Source organism: Pongo abelii, chromosome 17 (genome assembly GCF_028885655.2).
Source record: "Pongo abelii isolate AG06213 chromosome 17, NHGRI_mPonAbe1-v2.0_pri, whole genome shotgun sequence".
In the NCBI taxonomy this organism is placed as follows: domain Eukaryota; kingdom Metazoa; phylum Chordata; class Mammalia; order Primates; family Hominidae; genus Pongo; species Pongo abelii.
Window position 1 is genome coordinate 76,898,299 of NC_072002.2, and position 24,564 is coordinate 76,922,862.

General features: G+C 37.3%; 1 protein-coding gene across 7 annotated transcripts in view; it reads right to left on the reverse strand.

Annotated features, from left to right (window-relative positions):
- Nucleotides 1-24,564, reverse strand: part of PIGN (phosphatidylinositol glycan anchor biosynthesis class N) — a 137,993-nt gene that overhangs the window by 13,210 nt on the left and 100,219 nt on the right. For all 7 annotated transcript variants that reach the window (XM_024236105.3, XM_054538045.2, XM_024236103.3 and 4 more), the window contains 5 exons: nt 22,480-22,535; nt 21,801-21,876; nt 19,955-20,028; nt 12,073-12,115; nt 9,967-10,019 (listed from right to left, as the gene is read on the reverse strand). In XM_024236105.3, coding sequence (XP_024091873.2) covers nt 9,967-10,019; nt 12,073-12,115; nt 19,955-20,028; nt 21,801-21,876; nt 22,480-22,535 — 302 coding nt within the window. The remainder of the gene's footprint in view (nt 1-9,966; nt 10,020-12,072; nt 12,116-19,954; nt 20,029-21,800; nt 21,877-22,479; nt 22,536-24,564) is intronic.

Here is a 24,564-nt window from a genome sequence, read left to right on the forward strand (position 1 = left end):
GCCTAACTTCACCAACTCAGATTTCATTTTTGTCTCTCCATCCTGACCCTGCTCCCAACACCTGCAATCAACTTCCTCTCTTAAAGTGGGCATCTTTTAGATGACATAATAAGAGACAAAGAAGACAGAGCAAGGAGATATTTCATCAGGAATGACTAAGAGAATATGTGGGAAATTTATGTAGATTTGTTCAGTGCCATCAGCCTGATGAAGAGAGATCTGAGGTTTCTTATACCTGCCTTTGAGAAGTTTCTCAGAGCAAGCACCCCGTTTAACCTACGGGGGTTAGATCCCCAATGATGAAATATTGAGAATGAGATAAACTAAGGTTTAACATAACTTATTAACTGGCTGTGCCTTTATCATCTTCTTATCCACTTTGGATTTTTAATGTTGTATAGATGGGGGTGTAATGATTATAGCAGGACAACAGGCATAAATCAGGAAGTCTCCAGGAAATCAGGGCATAGGATCACTGTATATTCAGGGCAGCTCCCATTATAAAAATATTATCACGAAATATTTCCATAGCATATTTTACCTTGAATTGCATTAATAATATAATATTTTAATATGTATACATAAATCATTGAAACATAAAGTTAACATCCTTTTCTCATGGCTAGTACGGGGTGGTGGTGGTTATAAATGTATTCTCTGTCTATAAGTGCTGATATGTCATTCTGTTTCCCTTGGTTTGAATGAAATGCTTATTATTTGTTTTATGCTTTTGTATTCTGTTTTTTGTTGTTGTTGTTGTTGTTGCTGTTTTGTGCTGTTTATTCCATGATGGCTGTGTAAAGGAATGTTAAGAATAAGCCTGGAGGTACCACACAAATATCAAGAGGAATGTCATGATGGACGTTAAATGCAAGCTTGCACTAGCTCTTTTAAAATGTACTGAGCATCAAAACTCATGAGAAGAAGGGAAAACAAAAATAACAAAAACGTATCAAGCAAACACAGGTAATAAATGTAAAATAAAATGGACTATATCAAAATAAAAAACTTAAGCCTCCCAAAGGCTATTTTCTAGAAATTTCTTTATCCAAAATCTATGGTTTTATAGATTTTATCCAAAATCTATGGTTTCTGAAATCCAAATTATTTATCACATATCATGCACATATGCATTGGGCTTTTTACCTTTATGGCTTTACTCATGTCCATCTGTCTCTCTAAAATAGTCTTCCCAAAACTGTAAGTCCCCTAACTGAAATTACAAAAGGTGCCAAAAGGTGTAATTTCAATTAGGGGACTTACAGGTTTGGGAAGACTATTTTAGACAGACAGATGAAAATGTGGCACATATACACCATGGAATACTATGCAGCCATAAAAAAGGATGAGTTCATGTACTTTGCAGGGACATGGATGAAGCTGGAAACCATCATTCTGAGCAAACTATCGCGAGGACAGAAAACCAAACACTGCATGTTCTCACTCATAGGTGGGAATTGAACAATGAGAACACTTGGACACAGGGTAGGGAACATCACACACTGGGGCCTGTCGTGGGGTGGGGGAAGGGGGGAGGGATAGCATTAGGAGATATACCTAATGTAAATGATGAATTAATGGGTGCAGCACACCAACATGGCACACGTATACATATGTAACAAATCTGCACGTTGTGCACATGTACCCTAGAACTTAAAGTATAATTTAAAAAAAAAGAAATTACACCTTTTGTTCAAGGACCAGTTCAAATGCCAGACTCGGCATAATATTTCCTGTCACTGAAGGTTTAAGTGAAGCAGCCTCCCTCCTGTATTCTTATAACCCTTAACCACATGTTGCCTTATACTATAATCATTATCATTATGTCTTTAAACCTATATTAGGCCATAACCTCCCTGAAAGCAGTGGCCGTGTGTTAAGAGTCATACACTTCCAGGACTGGAATGTCCCATACCAGTTATATACATCCTTATGCTTAAGTTCCTGATGAAGTAGCTATCTATCTCCAGAGATGGAGCATCACCAAGTCTTAAGGCTGGCAGTCCATTCATCTCTGGGTATTTGACAATGTCTGGGAATGCTTTATGCATGGTGAGTGTTCAATATGTATTTTTTTCTGAAAAATGATCGATATATTGAACACATACACAATGCAAAAAATAAACCTCCCGAGCTATGCCACATTATTGTGCAGTCTTTCAGAACCAGTTTCTACTCTGTAAAATAGAAATTGTTAATATTTTCTTCATATCATTTCATGAGAATCAATGAGATAACATAAGTACAATTCCTAATACACTGTATACAATAAATGATATTCTACTAGTAATATCATTATCATCAATTTAATACCTTTCTCAATAATCCTTAACTTTTCCCAATCACTATTTAACTTAACCTGCTTTTCCCAGGTTTGCGTAGAAGTTTTTCTGTGGCAAACCAATACAATCCCCCAATTAGTTTCTGGTGATGCCAGAGGGAGAGCAGAGAAACACGGTTGTATTAAATTACTTAAAACAGCTGAACTTGACACTTCTAAAAAAAAACTTCCCAGAATTTTCAAGAGAAAAATGGTGAGTCTTTAAACAAGCAACATTAAAGACTGCAGAAGGGATAAAGGAAAGCCTCCTGGACAAAGACAAACACAGGACTTCCGGAATAGACCAAAGGCTGATACTGATGCAGGAAGGCGAACAATAAAACGCTAAAAGGCGTTTTCTTTTTCTTTCTCTCTCTCTCCCTCCCTTTATCCTCCTTTCTTCCTTCCTTCTTTCCTTTGCATGCCTTCCTTCCTTCCTTTCTCTTTCTCTTTCCTGTCTCCCCTCCTTTCCTTTTTTTCCCCTTTTTTATAAAACAGTGTATTATTACAGAGGTAGAGAAAGGAAAGAGAAGTTGTTCTGGGAATACTCTGCCAATCAAGTTTTAGATGAAAGACTGAAGGTGACAGAAACGAAACAGGGAAAAGAGTGCTGAACAGAATGGAACCCATGATGAACTAACAAGAGAATGGATTATTCAGTTGAGAAAAACTGAATAAGGGGCAGGATGAATATGATTAAAAAGACAGGCTTGGCCGGGTGCGGTGGCTCATGCCTGTAATCCCAGCACTTTGGGAGGCCGAGGCGGGAGGATCATGAGGTCAGAATATCGAGACCATCCTGGCTAACACGGTGAAACCCCGTCTCTACTAAAAATACAAAAAATTAGCTGGGCGAGGTGGTGGGCGCCTGTAGTCCCAGCTACTTGGGAGGCTGAGGCAGGAGAATGGCGTGAACCCAGGAGGCGGAACTTGTGAGCAGAGACCGCGCCACTGCACTCCAGCCTGGGCGACAGAGCGAGACTCCGTCTCCAAAAAAAAACAAGACAGGCTTATGTTGTTGCTCAGTAAGTAGTTGTTGAATGAAAGCATGAAAGACTAAGTATGTTAGTAAGTAGGAAAAAGATAATGAATTCAGGATTCCAAGGCTGAAATCTCTATTTCAGTCCCAGGCATAAAGGTAATCAAAGTAAGCAAACGGGATGCTGCAGCCAAGGAAAATTTCTGTTCAGGGCCCTGCTTCTGGGTATCTTGTTTCATCACTGCTTCCCTGATTCTGCCCCATTCTCTGTAGCCCTAGCAAAAGCCCTTTTGGGTCTCACTCAAAGCTTTAGTTTTGGCAGCATAATACTCCCACAGGCTTTCTTTAACCATAGCTTTTAACTTGCTAACAATAGTCTTCATGTCACAAGGTTTTCCTTTTAATTACCAATGTGACATTTACTACTTGTTTCCATCTTCTGACATAAATAACAAATCACTTTTTCAACTGTGCAGTTTGGCAGCATGCATAAAACAGGCAGTGACTGAGCAGCCTGCACACCCCCATGGCAACTTCCCGGTTCACAAGTGCTTCCTTTAAGATCAGCTCAACCACTGATTGACTCTGTGACATGAGCAAGTCCCAATCTCCTTAGGGCCACAGTGTCCTCATCTGTAAAATGGAGATGGTAAATGTATCTACTGTGAAAGATAATATCTACTTTACAGTGTTATGAGGAAAATCACATGAAATAATGTAGAAGATAATGTAAATAGAGTAGCACAGTAGAAGTGTTGGTTATTTTTGGTAGATGTGTGACCAGGGGCAATCCTTTGACTGACATCCTGGGCCTCCTACTCCAGTTTGAGCTGCTATCTTACTTTGCCTTTTATCTAATAGAGAGGACTCTGGTCTCTGAACAGCCTTTATCACGTCTTTCAGGACTCCGATCTCAGATAAACAACTGTTGGGTATGTGGACTCTGTGTAGCAATGCACAGCCTTGCTGTGACCTTGTGGGAGGCTCTCTGCCTCTACTCTGCTCTGGGAATGAGTTAACTCCATTTGGGCCCCACATAATGCCTTCAAAATCCTTCTTTGACAGAGAGTAATTAAACTGATTTAACTAGGGACATTCACTCCTTCTAATTATAATGTTCCTCATGCTCATTAGTAAAATAAATGAAAATAAAATCTCCCTCAAAGGGAGGTGTAAGGGTATTCCCCTGCAAATACTACTCTGTTTCTCCTCCCCTTTCTAATTAAACTTGAAAGAGTGGTCTGTACTTAAACTCTACTTCCTGACCTCCAATTCTACTTATGCATTTTTCTCTTTAGCTTTTATCAGTCATACATGCAAGTACTAGAATAGCAAAATAATGGAGAAAGATTTATAATGAAAAGCAACCTCTTTCATTCCTTCTTACTCACTTTTTAGAGCAACCACTCTAACTACTTTTCTTTTTAGATCTTCTGGTGGTTACCCCCCTAATATGACTTATTACCTTTATGTTGTTGTTCATGGATGTATCCATTTAAAACAAAGTCCCTCCTACTAACCAGAATTTAATCTAGGTATAGTATGCTCCACTCATTTCAACTTTTAGTTTTTCTATTTTTCCTTATGAATCAACTTTGAGGTACAATTTACATTTGAGAAAATGGAACCATTTTAAATGTCCAGTTAGCTGATTACTCACAAATGCTACACCCATGTAACTAAAAACATCTTCAAAATATAGAACATTTCTGTCACCCTAAAAGTTCCTACAGGTCCTTCTGTGGTCAAGCATACCCCAACTGCCAGCCCCAAACAACCAGTGGTCAACTTTCTGTGACTATAGTTTTGTAATATCCCATTGTATGGCTATAGCACAATTTGCTTATCCATTCATGTGCTGATGAACATTTGGGTTGTTTCAAGATTTTGGTTCTTATGAATACAGCTGCTATGAAAATTCCTCTACAAGTCTTTCAGCATACATATGTTTTGCCTTCTCTTGGGTACCTAGGCATGGAATTGCTGGGTCAGAGGTAGTGTGTATTTATTTCACTTTTTAAGAAAGTCTCTTTTCCCTCTAGGTCTCAATCACAAATAGGAAGGCCACCAGTAAATTCTATGCATGTGATAAGAATTGCTGTGTCATGTTTTAGGATGAGCAGGAGGGATGCCTGTCTCTGTCCTTTGTTAGGAGGAGGCTACACACGCTAGAATGGAGGACAGCCTTACTAAAGTGGAGGCACATATATCATAGCAACGAAATTCCTCCCAGGTCTTTTTTTTTTTGTCTCTTTAGAGGTGTCTTCTGGTTTTCTACTTGGAGTAAAATGCCTGTAGCACTTTCTCCATGGGGATGAAGGAAGGAGGAGACAGGCTATGGAGAGCCTGTTGATACCATCATTTGGTAGGCAGATATCCAATTAATCTCCTGCTTCCCTTCCTCACTCCTCCTTCCACATTACTGTCTGACTGAGTCTGAGGCCGCTGGAACTCCCTTCCCTTTGCCATACCTGTCTGTAGTTTCTCAGCTGCTGCTTCCTCCCTCTGGTTACCTATCTTCTAGAAATTTGTTGAACTCAAATTTGCTGATAGTCCTTCTCCCACTCTTTTCATTTTGCTAAGTTTGTTTATTTTTATCGGGGTCTTGGTAGAAAAAAGAAAAATGTTTATCTTTGGTCTGCAGTCCTCACCTGGAAATTGGTGGATCTCATTCAGCGCAGCAATCTAGCACCAGATCCTACCCCTGAAACTTCTCCAGCCAAGCTCAACAACGCCCACTGCCACTTAAACCGCCCACTGCCACTTAAACCAAGGCACGCCTTTACGTTTTCACTTACACTCTGTCATATCTGAGACTGCACGACCTCTCTCCTGCCTGAAATGCTCGCTTGATTTTCACAATACTGCTCTCTCTAGATTTTCTCCTGCCTTCTGGCCACTTCTTTCAGCCTCGTTTCTACACTTCTTGTTCTCTGCTCTTCACCTTCTCTCACTCTACACATTCTCCCTAGTTCTTGTGACCCAACGTACTCTTGTAAGCCCCACACTTGCAGTGTTCGGACAGCTCCTGTTCTGAAAAGCCTTCCTTAAGCTACAAGACTCAGAGAGACACCCTAAGTGTCCCCACAGTACAAGAGAGACTACTCTAGAATTTCTCACACTGCACCATATGGCCTGCTCACGGATCTGCTTCCTCCTCCAGCCTTATGCTTCCTGAGAGCCCAGAACTGTGAGTTTCTCATCCCCAGCAACTCTCCTAGCAGACAGCTGATGCTCAATAAATATTTGCTGGATTGAATTGAGATCATGGATATGAAAAGGTGCTTTATGTTTTATACATGTTATTACCGGTAATAAGAGTAAACAATTTTTACTTTGAAGAAAAAACATGCCAGGTAAAGATAAACCTCAAGCTAATTAAAGAAAATCTAAAATTCTTAGTGCAATACAAATGAATGCCTGTTCATAAACTAATGATGCACATCTTCCTATGAAAATTGCATCTTCTTCATTCCTTGGCACCTCTTTAGAGTCAAACCAATTTAATTTCTCTTATCAAAACAGTCTCACACCCAAGTTCACAGCAGCATTATTTACAATAAACAAAGGTGGAAACAACTCTAAGTATCCATTGACAGATGAACAGGTGAACAATATGGCATATGCATATATACGTACAATGAAATATCATTCAGCCTTTAAAAGGAAAGAAATTCTGACACATGCTACAATATACATGAACCTTGACGATATTACACCAAGTGAAATAAGTCAGTTGCAAGAAAGACAAATACTGTGTGATTTCACTTATATGAGATACCCAGAGTCATCAAATTCATAGAAACAAAGATAGAATGGTGGTTGCCAGGGGCTGATGAGCGGGAGAATAGGGTGTGACTGATTAATGCATTCAGAGTTTGTTTTTCAAGATGGAAAGAGTTCTGGAGACAGATGGTGTGTGGTAATAGTTGCACAACCATGTGAATGTATACTTAATACCATTGAACTGTACACTTAAAAATTGTTATGATGACAAATTTCATTATGTGTCGTTTACCACAATTAAAAATAAAAGAAAAGTCTCATAAACAAAATACTGTATTTTACCAGAATATTTTTGAAACAAAATTCTGACCAATGTCTAAAATGAAAATAATCAAATGGTAGAGTAAAGAGAGGTATGCCAAATGCAAGAAGCACTATAAAGGACAAAAAAACAGAATTACAGAATGACAACAATAACAATTGCTTATTATTATCTGAAGCTTATTAGATGCCAGGCACTACACTAAATACTTAAATGCTTTATATAAATTAATTCATTCAAAATGACTACAAGAGAAATGGGGGGCTTAGAGAGATTAAGTCACTTAGCAAAGGTTTCACAGCTCAAAAGTGGCAGAAATGAGATTCAAACGCAGGCGCTCTGGTTTAAAGCCCATGCTCTGGCCACTATCTGCCTGGACACTTTGGAATGAGAGGGCTGGGAAGCAGAAGGGGATATCTAAACTTTCCCTAAACTTTCAAGTATAAGAGACAAATGAAAACAAAATCAATTATCTATGGAGTACCTTTTACGTGCCAAGCACGTATGGCATGTAAGAGATTCAACTCCAATCCTGGATCTGAGAGAATCCACAGTCTATTGGGAGAGGCAGATATGTATATAAATAACCAGGCAGTACATGCCAGGAGTTGCCTAAGAGGTATCAACAGAGGGAAGAGGATGTTTAACACATGGTGTCTCCTGCAAACCCATACAATTCCTGGCAACACAAAGTGATGAATGAATATTGACTAAATGAAATAAAATCAGTATACAAAAATGTATTCTGTCTCAGAATGCATTTGGAGAAGAAAAGGCAAAAGGGTCAATTTTGCTTTCTTCTTCTCAAAGAAAAGAAATTTAACAGGTTATGGCAATCATTGAAATTTAAATCATAATAAAAAGGAAACGGACTTTGTGTTCAGATCATACTTTATTTTTAATTAACTAATTAATCTATTTTTTTTTTTGAGATGGGATCTCACTCTGTGGCCCAGGCTGGAGTGCAGTGGCCCAGTCATGGCTCACTGTACCCTGACCTCCCAGGCTCCAGCACTTTTTCTGCCTTAGCCTCCTGAGTAGCTGAGACTACAGGCATGGGCCACTGCACCTGGGTAATTTTTTTTTTTTGCTTTTTGTAGAAACAGGGTCTCACTATGTTTCCCAGGCTGGTCTCAAACTCCTGGGCTCAAGCAATCCTCCCACCTCGGCCTCCCAAAGTGCTAGGATTACAGGCGTGGGCCGCTGTTCCTGGTCTCAAATTACACTTTAAATAGTTATCACATGTTAAAAGGTTACCATATTAAAGATTCTAAGAGGCAGATAATGATCACATGAAATTTAAACCACCATATAAAATTCATACTGCAACTGGAACAGCCTCATTTTTCTAAACAGAGATGAGAGATTAAGAAAACACACAAGGACTCTGGAATGATCAACTTTGAAACCGCGGATTCAAGCAGTTTATCTTGCATCTTCTGCTGCCCTTTAGTTCTCTCTAGTCTTAACATCTATCATCCTCCCCACAGCACTCCATGTAAACATTTGCGAATGTGCTAATGCCAAGAATTGGAAAGATGTCTCATTTCCAGGGGCTTAAAATAATTGCTACTTGCTGCGCTTACCTCAAAATCACATTGGCACCTTCTATACTAAGATACTAAGTTTTAATTTTTTTTTACCGCACTATTAAGAACTTCCACGTGAGTGTAGTCATGAGCCACATAATGATGTTTTAGTCAACACTGGACTGCATGTACACGGTGGTCCCATAAGATGATAACAGACCTAGTGATAGCGCAGTGTCTTTGCGGTACAAAGCATTACTCTCGCTTGTTTGTGGTGATGCTGGTGTGAACAAACCTACTGCACTGCCAGTCCTATAAAAGTCTGGCACATACAATTGTGTATAGTACATAATATCTGACAATGACAATAAACAACTGTTACCAGTATCTATACTGTTGTTATAGATGACAGCTCCATGCATGTTATTGCCTGTGAACTCCTTCCAGTGGGACAAGATGTGGAGATAAAAATCCTGACCCTCTGTAGGCCTAGGTGAATGTGTGTGTGTGTATCTTAGTTTTTATCAAAAAAGTTTAAAAAGTTAAAAAAAGTAATTTTAAAATATTAAATTAAAATATTAATTTTAAAATAGAAAAGAGCTTAGAGAATAGGGATATAAAGAAAAAAGGTTTTTGTATAGCTATATAATGTGTTTGTGTGTTTAAGCTAAGTGTTATTATAAAGTCAAAAAGTTAAGAACCTTATAAAGTAAAAAAAGGTTACAGTAATAACTCACTGACTCACCCAGAACAACTTCCAGTCCTGCAAGCTCCATTCATGGTGAGTGTCCTAGATAGGTGTACCAGTTAAAAAATCTTTTACACTGAATTTTTTACTATACCTTTTCTATGTGTAGATACATAAATACTTACCATTGGGTTACAATTGCCTACAGTATTCAGTATAATAACATGCTGTACAGGTTTATAGTCTAGGAGCAATAGGCTATACCATATCCTAGGTGTGTTGTAGGCTACACCATCTAGGTTTGTGTGAATATGATGTTTGCACAGTGAAGAAATTGCCTAACAATACATATCTCAGAACTTATCCCTGTTGTTAAGCAATGCATGACCATATATACTATACCTTGTCCCAATATCAAGCCAGCTGCCATAATCCTTGACCAAGAAGAAAAAATGCTGTAAAAAAAAAAAAAAAGGCTTAATGAAAAACAAAGCTATTTAGATTCAGTCTAAAAACAAAGCTATTTTAGGACTGTATGTTTCAGATTTCTGACTCTAAGAATCACTATCTGACTGTAATCAACAAGAATATGTCATTTACTGAAACTTTTGCTTGGATTAGAATTAGCAGTAGTCTAAAATCCAGAAATAGAATTATCAATCAAATGAACACGAAAGTGACATTTCTGAAAAATTAGAAATAAAGAAGAACAAGCCAACATCAATAAAAAAACACTAGATAATACTAAAGATGTCAGTGGAAAGAAGCCACGTCATCCATCTATCAACAAATATTTACTGTACTGACTACCTACTGTGTGCCAATCACTGTCTTAGGTGCTGGAGATAAACTCCTCCTCACAAGGCATAGACTCTAGTAAATAATTCAGTCAAATTATCAGGTGTGTGTGTGTGTGTGTTTAAAGGGGGGATGGAGGGAGTGTTATCATTGGAAAATATAGAAAATTATAGAAACAGCGGAAGGCGTTCATACCCTGATTAGGATGGAAGGGAAGGCTTCCCATTGCAAGGTGAAATCTAAGTAAAAAGTAGGAGTCAGATGAAAGGAGGTTTGGAGAGAAAGAAGTTTCTAGCAGAGGGAATAGCCTATATATACATCAAGAGTCCAGAGAGAGCTTGGTAGTGTCAAAGGGAGGATGGTGTAGAGAAAACAAGGATGGAGAGGTAAGAGAAGATGCCAATCAAATGAGCAGAAGTTATATCACAAATGGCTGTTCAAGTTAATTTATGCAATCTTTTTTATATAAAATTAATCAGAATTTCAATCCTCTTCTATTAACATGTCTGTTTGTCACTTTGCACAAAACTGAAAGCTGATTTGTTGTCACATTATGTGTGGTCAGTTTCAGAAATACAATGAATAACGGTTCACCACCACAAAAAAGTACTCTCATCTAAACCAAGTGACTAGGAATCTGATTTGGGAAGCTACCCTTAATAGTATTCCTAGTTGCTTCTGGCATGGGATGTTATATGGTGACAAATTAACCTTACCCAAAAAGACCGCTGGTGTTTGCTCTCGGCTACTGGGAGGCGATTTCTAGGCCCTTGGAATGTCATAGAATGTCATGCCTCATAGAAGGTTCTGCCTGAGGGCTTGGCCACTGGACAGTCTAATAATGTGATGTATGATGAGGGCTTTGGGCCATATTACCAGCTGTATCCCCAGAAGGGATTAAAGATCAGCCAGGTAGGCAGTATGTGATCAAGCCCCACTAAAAAGTCTGGACAAAAAAGCTTAGGTAAGCCTGGTTGGCAATACTCCATGTGTACTGTCACACATCAATAGTGGGAGGGTAATGCTGTCCTGATTCCACAGGGAGAAACAGAAGCTCGGCATTTGGTGTCCTGGACTCTGCCCTATGCACTGGAATAAACTGTAACTGAATATAACAGCATTCAGTGAGTTCTGTGAATTCTAGTGAATTACTAAAGCTGAGGGTGGTCTTGGGAACTCCCCAAAGTTGTAGACATAAAATAGGTTCCTCTTTTTGTTAATGAGAGAGGCCTACCCACACACATCAGAACTCATTTATTACAGCTACGTCTTGATTAACATCTTCCCAACAGAAAAGCTGTATTTCCTTTTTCCTTCCTTCCTTCCCTCCCCCTTTTCCTTTCATTTTTAATCTGAGAGAAGGGTTAAAAATCAACATTTCAATAGAAAAATGATGTATTATCTAAATTTAAAGTTAGCTTTTTCTGCTAATTTTCTTTGGAAGGTTCATTTCAGATACAAAGCAACATGGAAGACGAGGTATGACAGATTCAAATAAATCAAGTAGTAAGACTTTTGACACCTGAAGAAGAACACACATCCTGCATAATAACTAATATAAAAGAACATAATTTATATGTGTAAATTATGCCAGCATTTACAACTCAATATCTAAAGATTTCACGTACCAAAATGCATTCATATTTCTCTTTATTAAATTAACCCAGGACTCTTAATCTAATTTATATGGACTACCCAGTAATGCCTTACCAAAGCCATAATGTCTGATATGACGAGAACAATGAGAAAAAGGCTGGAAAAAAAAAAGAAGGAAAAATTACATCTAATACAACAGGTGCATTTTTCAAGCTCATTAAAATCCAAGTGAGACTAGGTAAATAACCTAGTATTGTCGGTATTTTTGCTTCTGAAAATACAACTTTCAAAGGTTCTTTTCTTATTATCATGGATGACCATCCCATAGAGATGAGCTGGACTGTAAAATGTGTTATTAAGTGCTCTGAATATTTATTTCAGTAAAATGAAAGGGACATACATTATGATTTTCAAAACTAAACTTTTGAGATAATTATTAACTAATATGCAATTTCAAGAAATAATACAGAGGGATCCTCTGTACCCTTTACCCAGTTTCCTCCAGTGGGAAGATCTTGTAAAACCATAGTATAATATCCCAAGCAGGACATTGACACTGATACTGTCAAGGTAAGGAGTGTTCCCATCAGCACAAAGTTCTTTCATAATGCCCTTTTATAGCCACATCTGTCCTCCCCTCACCATCCCTCTGCCTAATCCCTCACCCCTGAGAGCCACTAATCTGTCCTCCATTTCTATAATTTTGTCATTTTAAGAGTGTTTTATGAGTAGAATCACATACGTAACAAGTTGAACAATTTATATAACACTTTGTTACCTTTTGTAACCTTCTGGGATTGGCTTTTCTCACTTAGCATAATTTTCTCAAGAATCATCCAAGGTGCTGTATCAATGGGTCATTTACTTTTACGGCTGAATAGTACTCCATCATATGGATATACAATGGTTTACTTAACCATTCAAGCACCAAAGGACATCAAGGGTTGTTTCTACTTGTGGCTATTGTTCCAGTTTGTGGCTCTTACAAATAAAGCTGTTATAAACATTTGTGTCTAATTTTTTGTGTAAACCTTTCATTTCTCTAGGAAAATACATCAAGAGTGTAATTGCTAGGTCATACAACAGTAGAATGTTTAGTTTCATAAGAAACTGTAAAACTCTTTTCAGAGTGGTTGTACCATGTTACATTTCCACTAGCAATGCATGAGAGCAATTTCCTTACATCCTCAACAGCATTTGGTGATGCCACTATTTGTTTTTAACTGTTCTGATAAACTGTTCTGATAAGTGTGTAATGATATTTCATTGTTGATTTTTTTTTTTTCTTTTTTGAGATGGAGTCTCGCTCTGTCACCCAAGCTGGAGTGCAGTGGTACAATCTTGGCTCACTGCAACCTCCGCCTCCTGGGTTCAAGCGATTCTCCTGCCTCAGTCTCCCGAGTAGCTGGGACTACAGGCGCCTGCCACCATGCCTGGATAATTTTTGTATTTTTAGTAGAGACGGGGTTACACGATGTTGGTCAGGCTGGTCTTGTACTCCTGACCTCGTATCCGCCCGCCTCAGCCTCCCAAAGTGCTGGGATTACAGGCAGGAGCCACCACGCCCGACCCATTGTGGTTTTACATGCATTCCTTTAATGGCTAATAATGCTGAACAACTTTTCATTGGCTTATCTGCCATCTGTATATCTTCTTCAGGTGTTTTGCTCACTTTATAATTAAAATTTTTTTTACTGTTGAGTTTTGTGCATTCTTTATGTATTCTAGATACTAGTCTTTTGTCAGATACCTGGTTTGTAAACATTTTCTCCCAGTATGTAACCTATGTTCTCATCCTCTTACTAGGGTCTTTCACAGAGCAAAAACTTTTAATTCTGAAGAAGTCCAGTTTATCAATTTTTCCTTTTATGGGTTACAATTTTGATGTCAAGCCTAACTCTTCGCCTAAACCAAATCCCAAGGATTTGCTCTATTTTTTCCCTAGAAGTTCAAATCTGTGGTCCATTTTGAGTTAATTTTTTAAAAAAGTATGAGGTTTTGGTAGAGGTTTGTGACTTCTTTTTAATAAATAATTGTTTTTCTAACCATAGGTTTGAAATAAAGACATGTAACTCAATAATTCACATATGCAAATATATACCACAAGTCAGACTGATCATATCTTACTGAAGTATAATTCCATTCAGACACATAATAAAGTGTGTTAATCTGATTAAGAGTTTGTAGAGAATGCAATGGTCATCCAGTACAACCTTCTACCTAAAGCATGAATTCCCAAAGTATCAATCCCAATAAAGGCATTGTCTAGCACTAGTTTTAGTGGTTGCAGCAACAGAATCCACTCCATTTTTAGCAGCTCCAGTTACTGCAGAGTTCTTTCTTCTGTGAATCAAAGCACAACAAATATTCTACCCTATGGACCCAGTTCTTCTGGAACAGAAAAATAATAAATACAACTCAAAAGACCTTTAGAAGGAGTGCGGTGGCTCACACCTGTAATCCCAGCACTTTAGGAGGCCGAGGTGGGTGAATTGATTGAGGCCAGGAGTTCAAGACCAGCCTGGCCAACATGGCGAAAACCCGGCTCTACTAAAAATAGAAAAATTAGGCAGGCATGGTGGCACATGCCTGTAAGCCCAGCTACTCGGGAGACTGAGGCACGAGAATCGATTGAACCTGGGAGGTGGAGGTTGCAATGAGATCACACCACTGCACTCCAGCCTGGGTGACAGAGTGAGACTCTGCCTCAAAACAAACAAACAAACAAACAAACAAAACCTTTAAAAAACCTTTACATACCTTTTTTAAAAAGTTTTGATTTTTTAGAAATATTATTTTTATTTTTCTAAAGAAAATTATATTACTGTGTGACACAGATGATATTCTGGGATCCTTGTGAAGTTAAGACACATCTGATTATTTATTGTCTTCCCAGCCTCAGTTTCCTTATCTATAAAATGGTTGTAATAATATCTATATTTCCTAGTATCATTGGAAAAATTAAGTCAGGTAATATGTGGCAAGTACCTAATACAGTGCCTGACATATGGTATCTGCCTAGTAAATATCGGTTTCATTCTCACTCCTTAAACAAAAGCTTTAAATGAAATTAAAGATATAATCTCTCCCCTTATGGAGTTCACAAGGTGTGTATTAGCTAGGGTTGCCATAACAAAGTACCACAGATTGAGTGGCTTAAACAATATAAATTTCCTCATAGTTCTGGAGGCTGGAAGTCCAAGATCAGTGTGTTAGCAGGGTTGGTTTTATTTCAGGTCTCTTTCCTTAGCTTGTGAATGGCCATATTCTCCCTTAGGTTCACATGTCATCTCTTCTGTGTTTGACTGTGTCTTAATCTTTTCCTCTTATAAGGACATCAGTCATATTGGACTAGGGCCCACCCATATCACCTCATTTTACCTTAGTTACCTATTGAAAGGCCCTGTCTCCAAATTTAGCCATATTCTGAGGTACTTGGGGGTCAGGACTTCAACATAAGAATTTTAGGGGACACAAATCAGCCTCTAACTGGGTGTGAAACAGAAAAGTAAGAAACAATTTTATCAGCCACAGTCTGAGTTACCTAACTTAGCCAGAAATTTGAGGGTGGAAGGATTCTGGAGAGTGGAGCAGTTGGGTTAAAAAGGTTTAACGGAGAATACGATCCCTGAACTAAGTCTTAATTAAAAAGAAGGAAAATGATTTTCCAGAGCAAATCTTCATATTCTTGAACCATTCTGTGGAAACTGAAGAACCCAGAAGTAAGCCTGCTCAAGGTCACACAGCTAGTAACAGTAAGTCATAGACTTCTAACAGCAAGTCTGGCCCCAGAGCCTGTGCTCCTAACCATTACGCACACTGCCTCCCTATGGCTCTACTGACTCTGAGAGGCCTTCAGCATCTTCACCATGTTCCTTTGAATGTGTCCCTGGTTCCCTCATTTATTCATATGTTGCTCAAATGTGAAGGCATAAATGTAATACACTATTCAATATTCATGGTGATCTAATTTTAAAAAGGATAGGGTTATCATTCCCTTGCTCTAAATACAATAATTTTATTAAAGTCAGGTTAGTTAATGGTATTATTTGATCTCCAAGATGTTTTGAAGCTACTGTGTACCTAGATCCTATGAGTTTCCTCGTAAATACCTTTTTATTCAAGAAATAAATACCTGCTATTGAGTTTTTATCCAATTGATACTAAATATTACTTATCATCCTCATTGAGCCACTGTGATTGTTCACTTGCAAGACCCTTAATTGATCTCCCTGCTCTTATTCTTGTCTTCCTAAAGTTATTATCCATGCAACAGACAGAACAGCCTTCAAAACCTACCAAAGGCTTCTTGCCACAACTGAATAATGCTGAAGTCCTATCTGTGGCCTAAATGGCCCCTTCTGTTCTGCCCCTGCCAACCTGTTCAACTTTATTTCCTACAATTCTTCTGCTAGCACACTCTGCTTAAGGCTACCTTTCTTGCTGTTCTCCAAATACACTAAGCATGTTTTCAACTCATGCCCTTTGTATGTTTCACTCCCTCCACCTGAGTGAACCATAAAACTATGTGAGTAAAGACCATATTAAGGTTTTTGCATAAATTGCTTCTCCTTAGAGAAGACTCCCTGGATCACTTCATTTTTTTCCCCTGACATTTAACACTACTTGAAATTTTGTTATTACAAGCATTTTATTTTCTTTGTCTCCCCAGGTAGACGGTAAGCTCTGTTCACCAAATGTATCACCAGTGGCTAGTACAGTGCCCGGTATATGATACAAACTCAAACCCTATGTGCTGAATGAACAGTAGGAGTAATTAGCATAAAATAAAACTGAAAATGGCTAATGCTACACATTGTGAAATATGCTTTAGATTTAAGACTGACTTAAGAACCTTTTCCTTTTGATTTCATAGAACACAAAAAATCTAATCCAGGAAAAATTAGACCTGGTAGAAACAACACCAAATAACATTGTAGAAGGCTAAAACCACACAGAATAAAATCTGTAACTAACAAAATAATGATGGAAGAAGCAAATCTTGACAATAACCAGATCTGTAATATCTGATCTAGGTGAATGAGACCTGGTAGATATGATAACTGTAGAAGAAAAAAAAAAACTCTGGCAGGAGCTGAAATCCATAGACTTTAAGATAAACAAAAACAAATAACCCAAAAACTTTCTGAAAATTAATAAAAATAATTTTAATAAATTAAAAATCAAAATAGAAATACTTCATATAAAAATTAATTTAAAAATTAAGCTGATTTAATAGAGTACCCACATAAAAACACTTTCCCCATAAAAGTTATTCAATATTATAATAATTATGATTCAAATCTGGATTCCTAAATATGTGAGCATAACATTCTGGAGATAAAAATACCCATCAGAACAAAATGGTATATTCAAAATTAGAGTCAAAATATTTTCACTTCAATTAATACAGGGCATGAGAAAACTAGCTTTTTGGCTGCTAAATCACATTGTTGACAACCGCTACTTCCAAGTTTTTGTGGGTTTTTTTTTCCCCAATCCCTGCCGTGTAGCCGTGGCTGTTGTACAGTTGAGTATTTAATCAAACACAGAACTGAAAAATCATCCCTTTCAGATCTTATATGGTTGGTTGTTGAATACTTCTGTAATACTAAAACTTGTTTCTCTTTCTCAGTGGCCTTCTAATCTCTCATGCTTTGCTGCATTCTGAAAGTGACAAAGGTCTTCATGGTCCATGTCATCTCAAACTGTGAAATGAACTGGCCACAATTGTGACACTTTTGGCAGGTTGTTTCACACCCCCACACCTCCCTTTTCCCTAACCACCTTCCAGTTTAAAATGAATGTGTGCCAGACAGAGTTCCGGCCATAGAGACATAGTCAGAAATCTGTTACATGGGGCCTTTGGGAAAGACACTGCTACCCTGACAGAAAAGGAGAATCAGCTGACATATCTCCTTGCCTTTTTCCCCACTAGTCCTTTTCCCTTGTTCCTGTCTGGATGGCAGATGAGATACGATGGCAGATGGAGGCATGATGAGAAAAACACGAGGGTAAAAGCAACAATCTAAGAATCTACCATTCTTAGGAATGCAGAAAAGCAGGGTTGCTGATGGCATCACAGAGTTATGGGCTGCCAACCTCCAGACTCCATGTGACGTGAGGACATAAATCTCTATTTCTCTTAGCTACTGTTAGTTAGATTTTCATTGCTTACATCCATAAGCATTCTTAACAGATAAACTATCAGGTAATCTTCGTGCACAGCTACTACCTTTTTGTGGTCTCTACCCAAAATTTACAAGGTTTTGTTGATGAACCCAATTATTAAGACTGAGACACTAGATAAATTATTAATAACTAGAAAAGTAAATTTTAAGTTATGCAAAAAAAACAATGTTAATACAACTTTTCTACTTCACTTTTGTTCAATACACATTTTAAGGAGTGAGTTGGAAGAGAAGCAGAATCATTTCACTGGTTAGTTATATTGAACTCGTCCTTGGCATTATAGATCTAATAAATAAATAAGTCATTAGTATATATCTCCACCCCCATCTTAACTGTAGGCTTCCAACAGTTGTAAGAAAATGATTAGCAATATAAATAATAAGACCGTTAAAAGGTGAACAGAAAGGAGAGATGATATCAGTGATTATTTGGTAAGCAGTATGGCAGTAAGGGTGGCTGGACTTCAGCTTGTGTGATGGGTTAAATAAAGAAAACAGGATGAGAAGCTAGTTTTCAATAGGAAGAAAAGGCATCGCTGGCTCCAATGTGTAACATTAAATTTGATGAGTCAGTGTGATATCCAGGAAGAAATGTCAGTGACTTCTGAGTTTAAAGGTCAAAAGAGACCTTTCTGAGCCACCTTTGCCTCAGTTCTCTCCTGCTGTGTTTTGTTTTTCATTGCACTAGTTTCCAGATAGCATTACTATAGACACGCACAAATATAAGAATACAAACACACGTACACTTTGATGAGCCTTCTATTTCTCATTCCACATGTCCCCAGCTCTTCTTATTTAAACCTTAATTAAAATCCCTTCTAAAAATCTTATCCACCAACAAAGATGCAGGAAAGTACATGTCATTCACCAGTTTTTATTGCATCTAAGTAAATATCTCTTATGTGATATTGACAAGGCATAAATACTTTCAATATTAAATTCATGTAAATATCCTGCAAAAATATACTAAAACTAGAAATGAGATTTCCAGTATTCTTAAGCAGTGGAAGAAAAACTTTTTTCATTATGGCATATGCATAATACCATGCTAAACCCAGTTCTAGCTTATACTCATCAAGAACAACATGCAAATTTATGCTAATATTAGTTATTTCTTTCAGCATTGAATATGCTAGCTTGATTCAAGAATAACAAAACTGCTAAGCTTCATATTTATATCAAGTATTTTACAGAGTCCCTGTGCTGATGAGGCAATTTTATTGGTTAAAAAAAGCAAATAGTTGAGTTGACAGCTTTTCTTCCACAGTCTTGATTGCTTAAGACGGACTGCTCCAGAAATTCCTCAAAACTCAGAATACTTCCTACTCCATTTGTCAAATGTATAGAAATCATGACAGAGAAACTGAGTATATTTTTGACATTTAGAAAAGTTAATTTTAAGTCATGGAAAATGAAATAATGTTAACATATTTATGTAACATATTTAAGAAATAAACCAAAATAAAAGTTAGAGTATCTTTTGCTTTTTGTAGGCACAGTTATAACAAGTAATTAACTACAATAATTTAACATTTATGTTTTACTGTTTTCTAGGGAGGTTCTTCACTAGCTTGAATAATATTCTAATAACATTTTATTGCTGAGAAAGCAAGCTTGTCTGCTAGAGGCCCTAATCAACTAATTTCCTCTAATGACAAGCAACACAGGTGAAAATTTTCTCATTTTTGTAATAAACAATCTATGTTACAGTGTCTTAATAGCAATCATATGAAATGTCTTCAAATGTTTACTCTCATCTCCTAAAAATAGGCAAATCAAATGTTTCTTAAACTAATTCATCTTACCTTTTTGACGATAACTGAGTAGTCAACTGAACTGCTTCAAAAGCACACATAACAAGAACAAAGGGGATTAAAATCTGTAAAAGAACAATAAATGATGCCAGGAATAACTGAAGCATCTGAAACACTTTTTGAAAAAAACACTATTTCTGCTTACAGAAATATTTTCAATTTCTCAAGTAACTTTTACATATACTAGTGAAGAGCAAACACTGAAATAAAAGCATGATACCAATGGCACATAGAACAGTGATGAAACTGACTTAAAAACCTACATTAATAAGCTATACAATGTAAAAGATAGCAAACATCAATACATATTCCAAATAAAAGCCTATTACAAATTTTGTTCCATTTAACGTATTCTAATAATTAACCACAATGTTCAAAAGATTCCAAGAGGGTATGAAGAGCACAGAATGCCCAAATCAAATAAATTATAGAACCTGATAATTTGATTCACAGATCCTTAAACCCATCTGGTTATTTAAAACTATAACATTATAAACATGATTCAGCTTCTTAATCTTTGCCTTTGTTTAAAAAAACATTTATTTATGATTATAAAATTCACACTCATTATAACAAATTTGAAAAAATTTATAAAACATTTTAAATAAAGCCATAGTAAAATTTATGCTGGTTGAAAATCCATAATCCAGAGCTAATACTGTTAATATCTTGAGGTATTGCTTTCCAATTATCAATTTTGAAAAATATATATAACTTGATGTTTCAAAAAAGGGGGAGATATGGAAAATAAATGATGTTCAAGACAGCATAAAGTTCTTTTTCAAGTGAAGGACATATGAATAAAATAGAATTCAGCAGGGCCCTCACTTCTAGACACATCAGTCAACAAAAGTCATCAAGTGTATTATGTCATTAAAGCTTACTGCATTGTGCTGGAGATTAAGAACCTAGCATTCTAATTTGAGCTTTATCTTTCTTGCTTGCTTGCTTGCTTGTTTTTTAATTAAAGGCGCACGGTCTTTAATAAACTGAGAAAAAAAAACACTTAAAAAATGTGAATGAAAATTAAGGAAATAGCAACATGTTTTAAAATAACTCAGTAGGGAACAGGACATGAGAAAATGAACATCTTTTTAACATGTCTTAAACTTCCATTTGTATTAGTGTAATAACAAAAAGTAGACATTAATCCTATTAAGATGACACCTTTAACCATTTTTATTTATAAATCTGAACATTAGGTAATCGGATTTTAGGCAAGAATCAGTTTACTTTATTTAAACAAATATATACTAAGTAAAATGTGTCAGGCATTATGGTAAAGGGAGTAAAACAAGCATAATGACCTTAGAGAAGAAGAACATGAATTACATTCTAATGAAGAATCTGAACCCCTGGAAAGCTGAAAATTGTCATTATCTTTGTATTGTCAGCACCCAGCTAGTATCTGGCACATTACTAAATATAGCAGAAAATGACACATTTGTTGAATGAATCAATCAATTCCAGTTACATGGATTATGAGAAAAGATTATGTTGGCAATCTCATGGGTAGAGAACATGGGTTCAGGGAACCTTATACTCTTTAGCAGCACTGCAGTTTGATCCACAGCTTCCCACAGGCTTTAATCACATCTGATAAGATCCTCTCAAATTAACAGTTGAATCCCTACTCTTTTGAAGTCAAATGCACTTAAGAGTAAAGCAAATAGATTAACTGTGGTTTGGAGTAAGGGATAGAGGGTCTCACCTCCAGTTTAGCAGTGCCAACTCTGAAAGGATATCTTCTTTCCACTGCTACTTAACTCTGTCTAAATGACTTTATAATCTTAATCAATCAATAGCTTAATACAAATAACAAAATAAGAAAACTAACCTTCCACATCATCAGGGCTCCCATCACAAAAGGACTGAAAACAGTCAGAAAGCAATAAACAGAGGCAAGATCAAAGCTAGGGAATTATAACAAGGAAAAAGAATTTAGAATTCACTCTGTAACTTTAAAAGAATATTCTTCTAAAAAGATGTTTAAACTAATTCTCTGAAATCTACTTACTAAAACACAAGCAAACATCATATTATGAAGCCACTAAAATGAACGCAGTAGATCTGAATGTGCCAATACACACCAATCTCCAAAATATATCATTCAGTATAAAAAGCAAGGTGCAGGCTGGGTGCCGTGGCTCACGCCTGTAATCCCAGCACTTTGGCAGGCTGAGGCGGGTGGATCACCTGAGGTCAGCAGTTTGAGACCAGCCTGACCAACATGGTGAAACCCCGTCTCTACTAAAAATACAAAAATTAGCCAGGCATGGTGGCGAGCACCTGTAATCCTAGCTACTCGGGAGGCTGAGGCACGAGAATCACTTGAACCTGGGAGGCAGAGGTTGCAATGAGCCGAGATCACACCACTGCCCTCCAGTCTAGGCAACAGAGTGAGACTTTGTCTCAAAAAGAAAAAAAAAAGTAAGGTACAGAACAAAAGGTATAGAAGTCCCAGGTTGCATTATTTTTTGGTTATATATATATATGCCACTTTCATTTAAAATTACCTGTTAATAGAAGCTATATTTCCAGTTCCAAAAAATGCTGTCACTAAGAAGAAAACCTAAAGCGAGTCAAGGAAATGGCAAAACAACTCAGATTTCATACAAATTTCCTTTTCATTTAGAAAAGATATGCTAATTTTACCTTGAGAGTAATTTGCTTTTTTACTTGTACCATGAATTGTTTTCAAGGAACATTCCATTATATCTCCTTGTGAATGCATTTTAAAACAGCCAGATTGAAGAGGCTGTGTACTGAGAATAATGAGGCCTGAGAGGTCATCCTCACTCAGTCCCTAGTAACCTTAGGAAGGTTATTTTCCTCTTCCCTAACATGAGCAAGGTGGACCATATCTGTAGTGGGCTGCTAGTGATTTTTTCAAAAGAAAAACATGGATCTAGTGTATATCATAGACATTTTCAGCTGAAAGACACAGTTATAGTCTATATATGCTTGCTGTAAACCCACCACATGCTAAGCACATGCTAGACCGCTTGAAAGGCTCAGGAAGAAACAAGATAACATGTTTTAAAATAATTCAATAGAGAATGACACATGAGACAATGCTGAATATCTTTTTGACATTTCTTAAACTTACATTTGTATTAGTAAAGTAATAAAACATTGATATTAATCTTAGTGTCCAAGAACTTACTGCTAGCAAAGCACTTGAAATAGGTGCCTAACCCACTGAAAGGGCTTAATAAGTGTTAGCTCTTTTATTACTATAGACACCCACAAAAAATGGTGAAGCAACACTGAAGAGGAAGTATGAATCATGACAATTTTCAGTGAAAAAGAGGCATTTGAGTTGGTGAGCTGAGCCTTTAATGTATTCATGGATTCAGTGATTCAACGAATCATCTAAGCAACCAACGTTTATTGTCTAGTATATGTCAGAGACAGAGATAGGCACTAAGAATATAAACATAAATCAAATAGTCTCAAAATACTCAAATGGTGACTAAGATATGATGACAGAAATAGAAGAGAGACATTTTAAGGTAAAGAACAGTGAGAAAAAAATGACTTCGCCAAGAAAGAGTAAAAAGGCTTGACAGACAGGAACTTAGACTTTATTGAAGGATATGGTGAAAGACGAAGCAAGAAATATAGACTGGTGGCGTATTAATAAAAAGCCTGAACTGGGCCAGGCGTAGTGGCTCACGCCTGTAATCCCAGCACTTAGGGAGGCTGAGGCGGGCGGATCACGGGGTCAAGAGATCGAGACCATCCTGGCCAACATGGTGAAACCCCGTCTCCACTAAAAATACAAAAATTAGCCGGGCCTGGTGGTGCGTATCTATAGTCCCAGCTACTCAGGAGGCTGAGGCAGGAGAATCACTTGAACCCGGGAGGCAGAGGTTGCAGTGAGCCGAGATTGTGGCATTGCACTCCAGCCTAGCGACAGAGTAAGACTCCGTTTTTTGTTTTTTGTTTTTTTTTTTCAAAAAAGCCTGAACTTTATTGTGGATACAGTGAAGAGCAGCAAATCTTTTAGGCTAGTGTTACAATCAAGAAACACCAGTGACTGTGTGATAGATATTCAGATAAGGGAGACAAATAATTGGAGGCAGAAAATTTAAGTTGGGAGCCATTTCAGTAGTCCATGTCAGAGATAAGGAAATGCGAACTGATGCAGTGGGAATGAAGATCAAGAGTGAAGGGAGCCACAAGGACTTTAGAAGTGGACAAGGAGCAGTTAAATATGACAACAAGTTGGATGTCTTGGGGACTGGGAGTACGCTGATGCCATTAAATGAGATAAGGCCTGCCAGAGAGAGTGACTTTGAAGAGGAATGGCAGTTGTTAGTCAGTTTGGGACACATATTTGGTGATGCCCAGCAGAATGTTAGACATGTGGTCCCTGAGGTCATGAAAGAGGTCAAGTTTGGAAAAACACATCTTAGAGTTGTTTGCACAGAAGTGTCTACCAAAGTTACAGGAAAATCTGGCACAAAACAGGTACAATAAGAGAAGGTTAATGGTGGAGCATGGAGAAAAAACTATGGCTGAAGATCAGGCAAAGGAAGTAATTATAGAGAAGAAGAATAGAAATGATATACGAATCTTAGAAGAAAACTTACTGT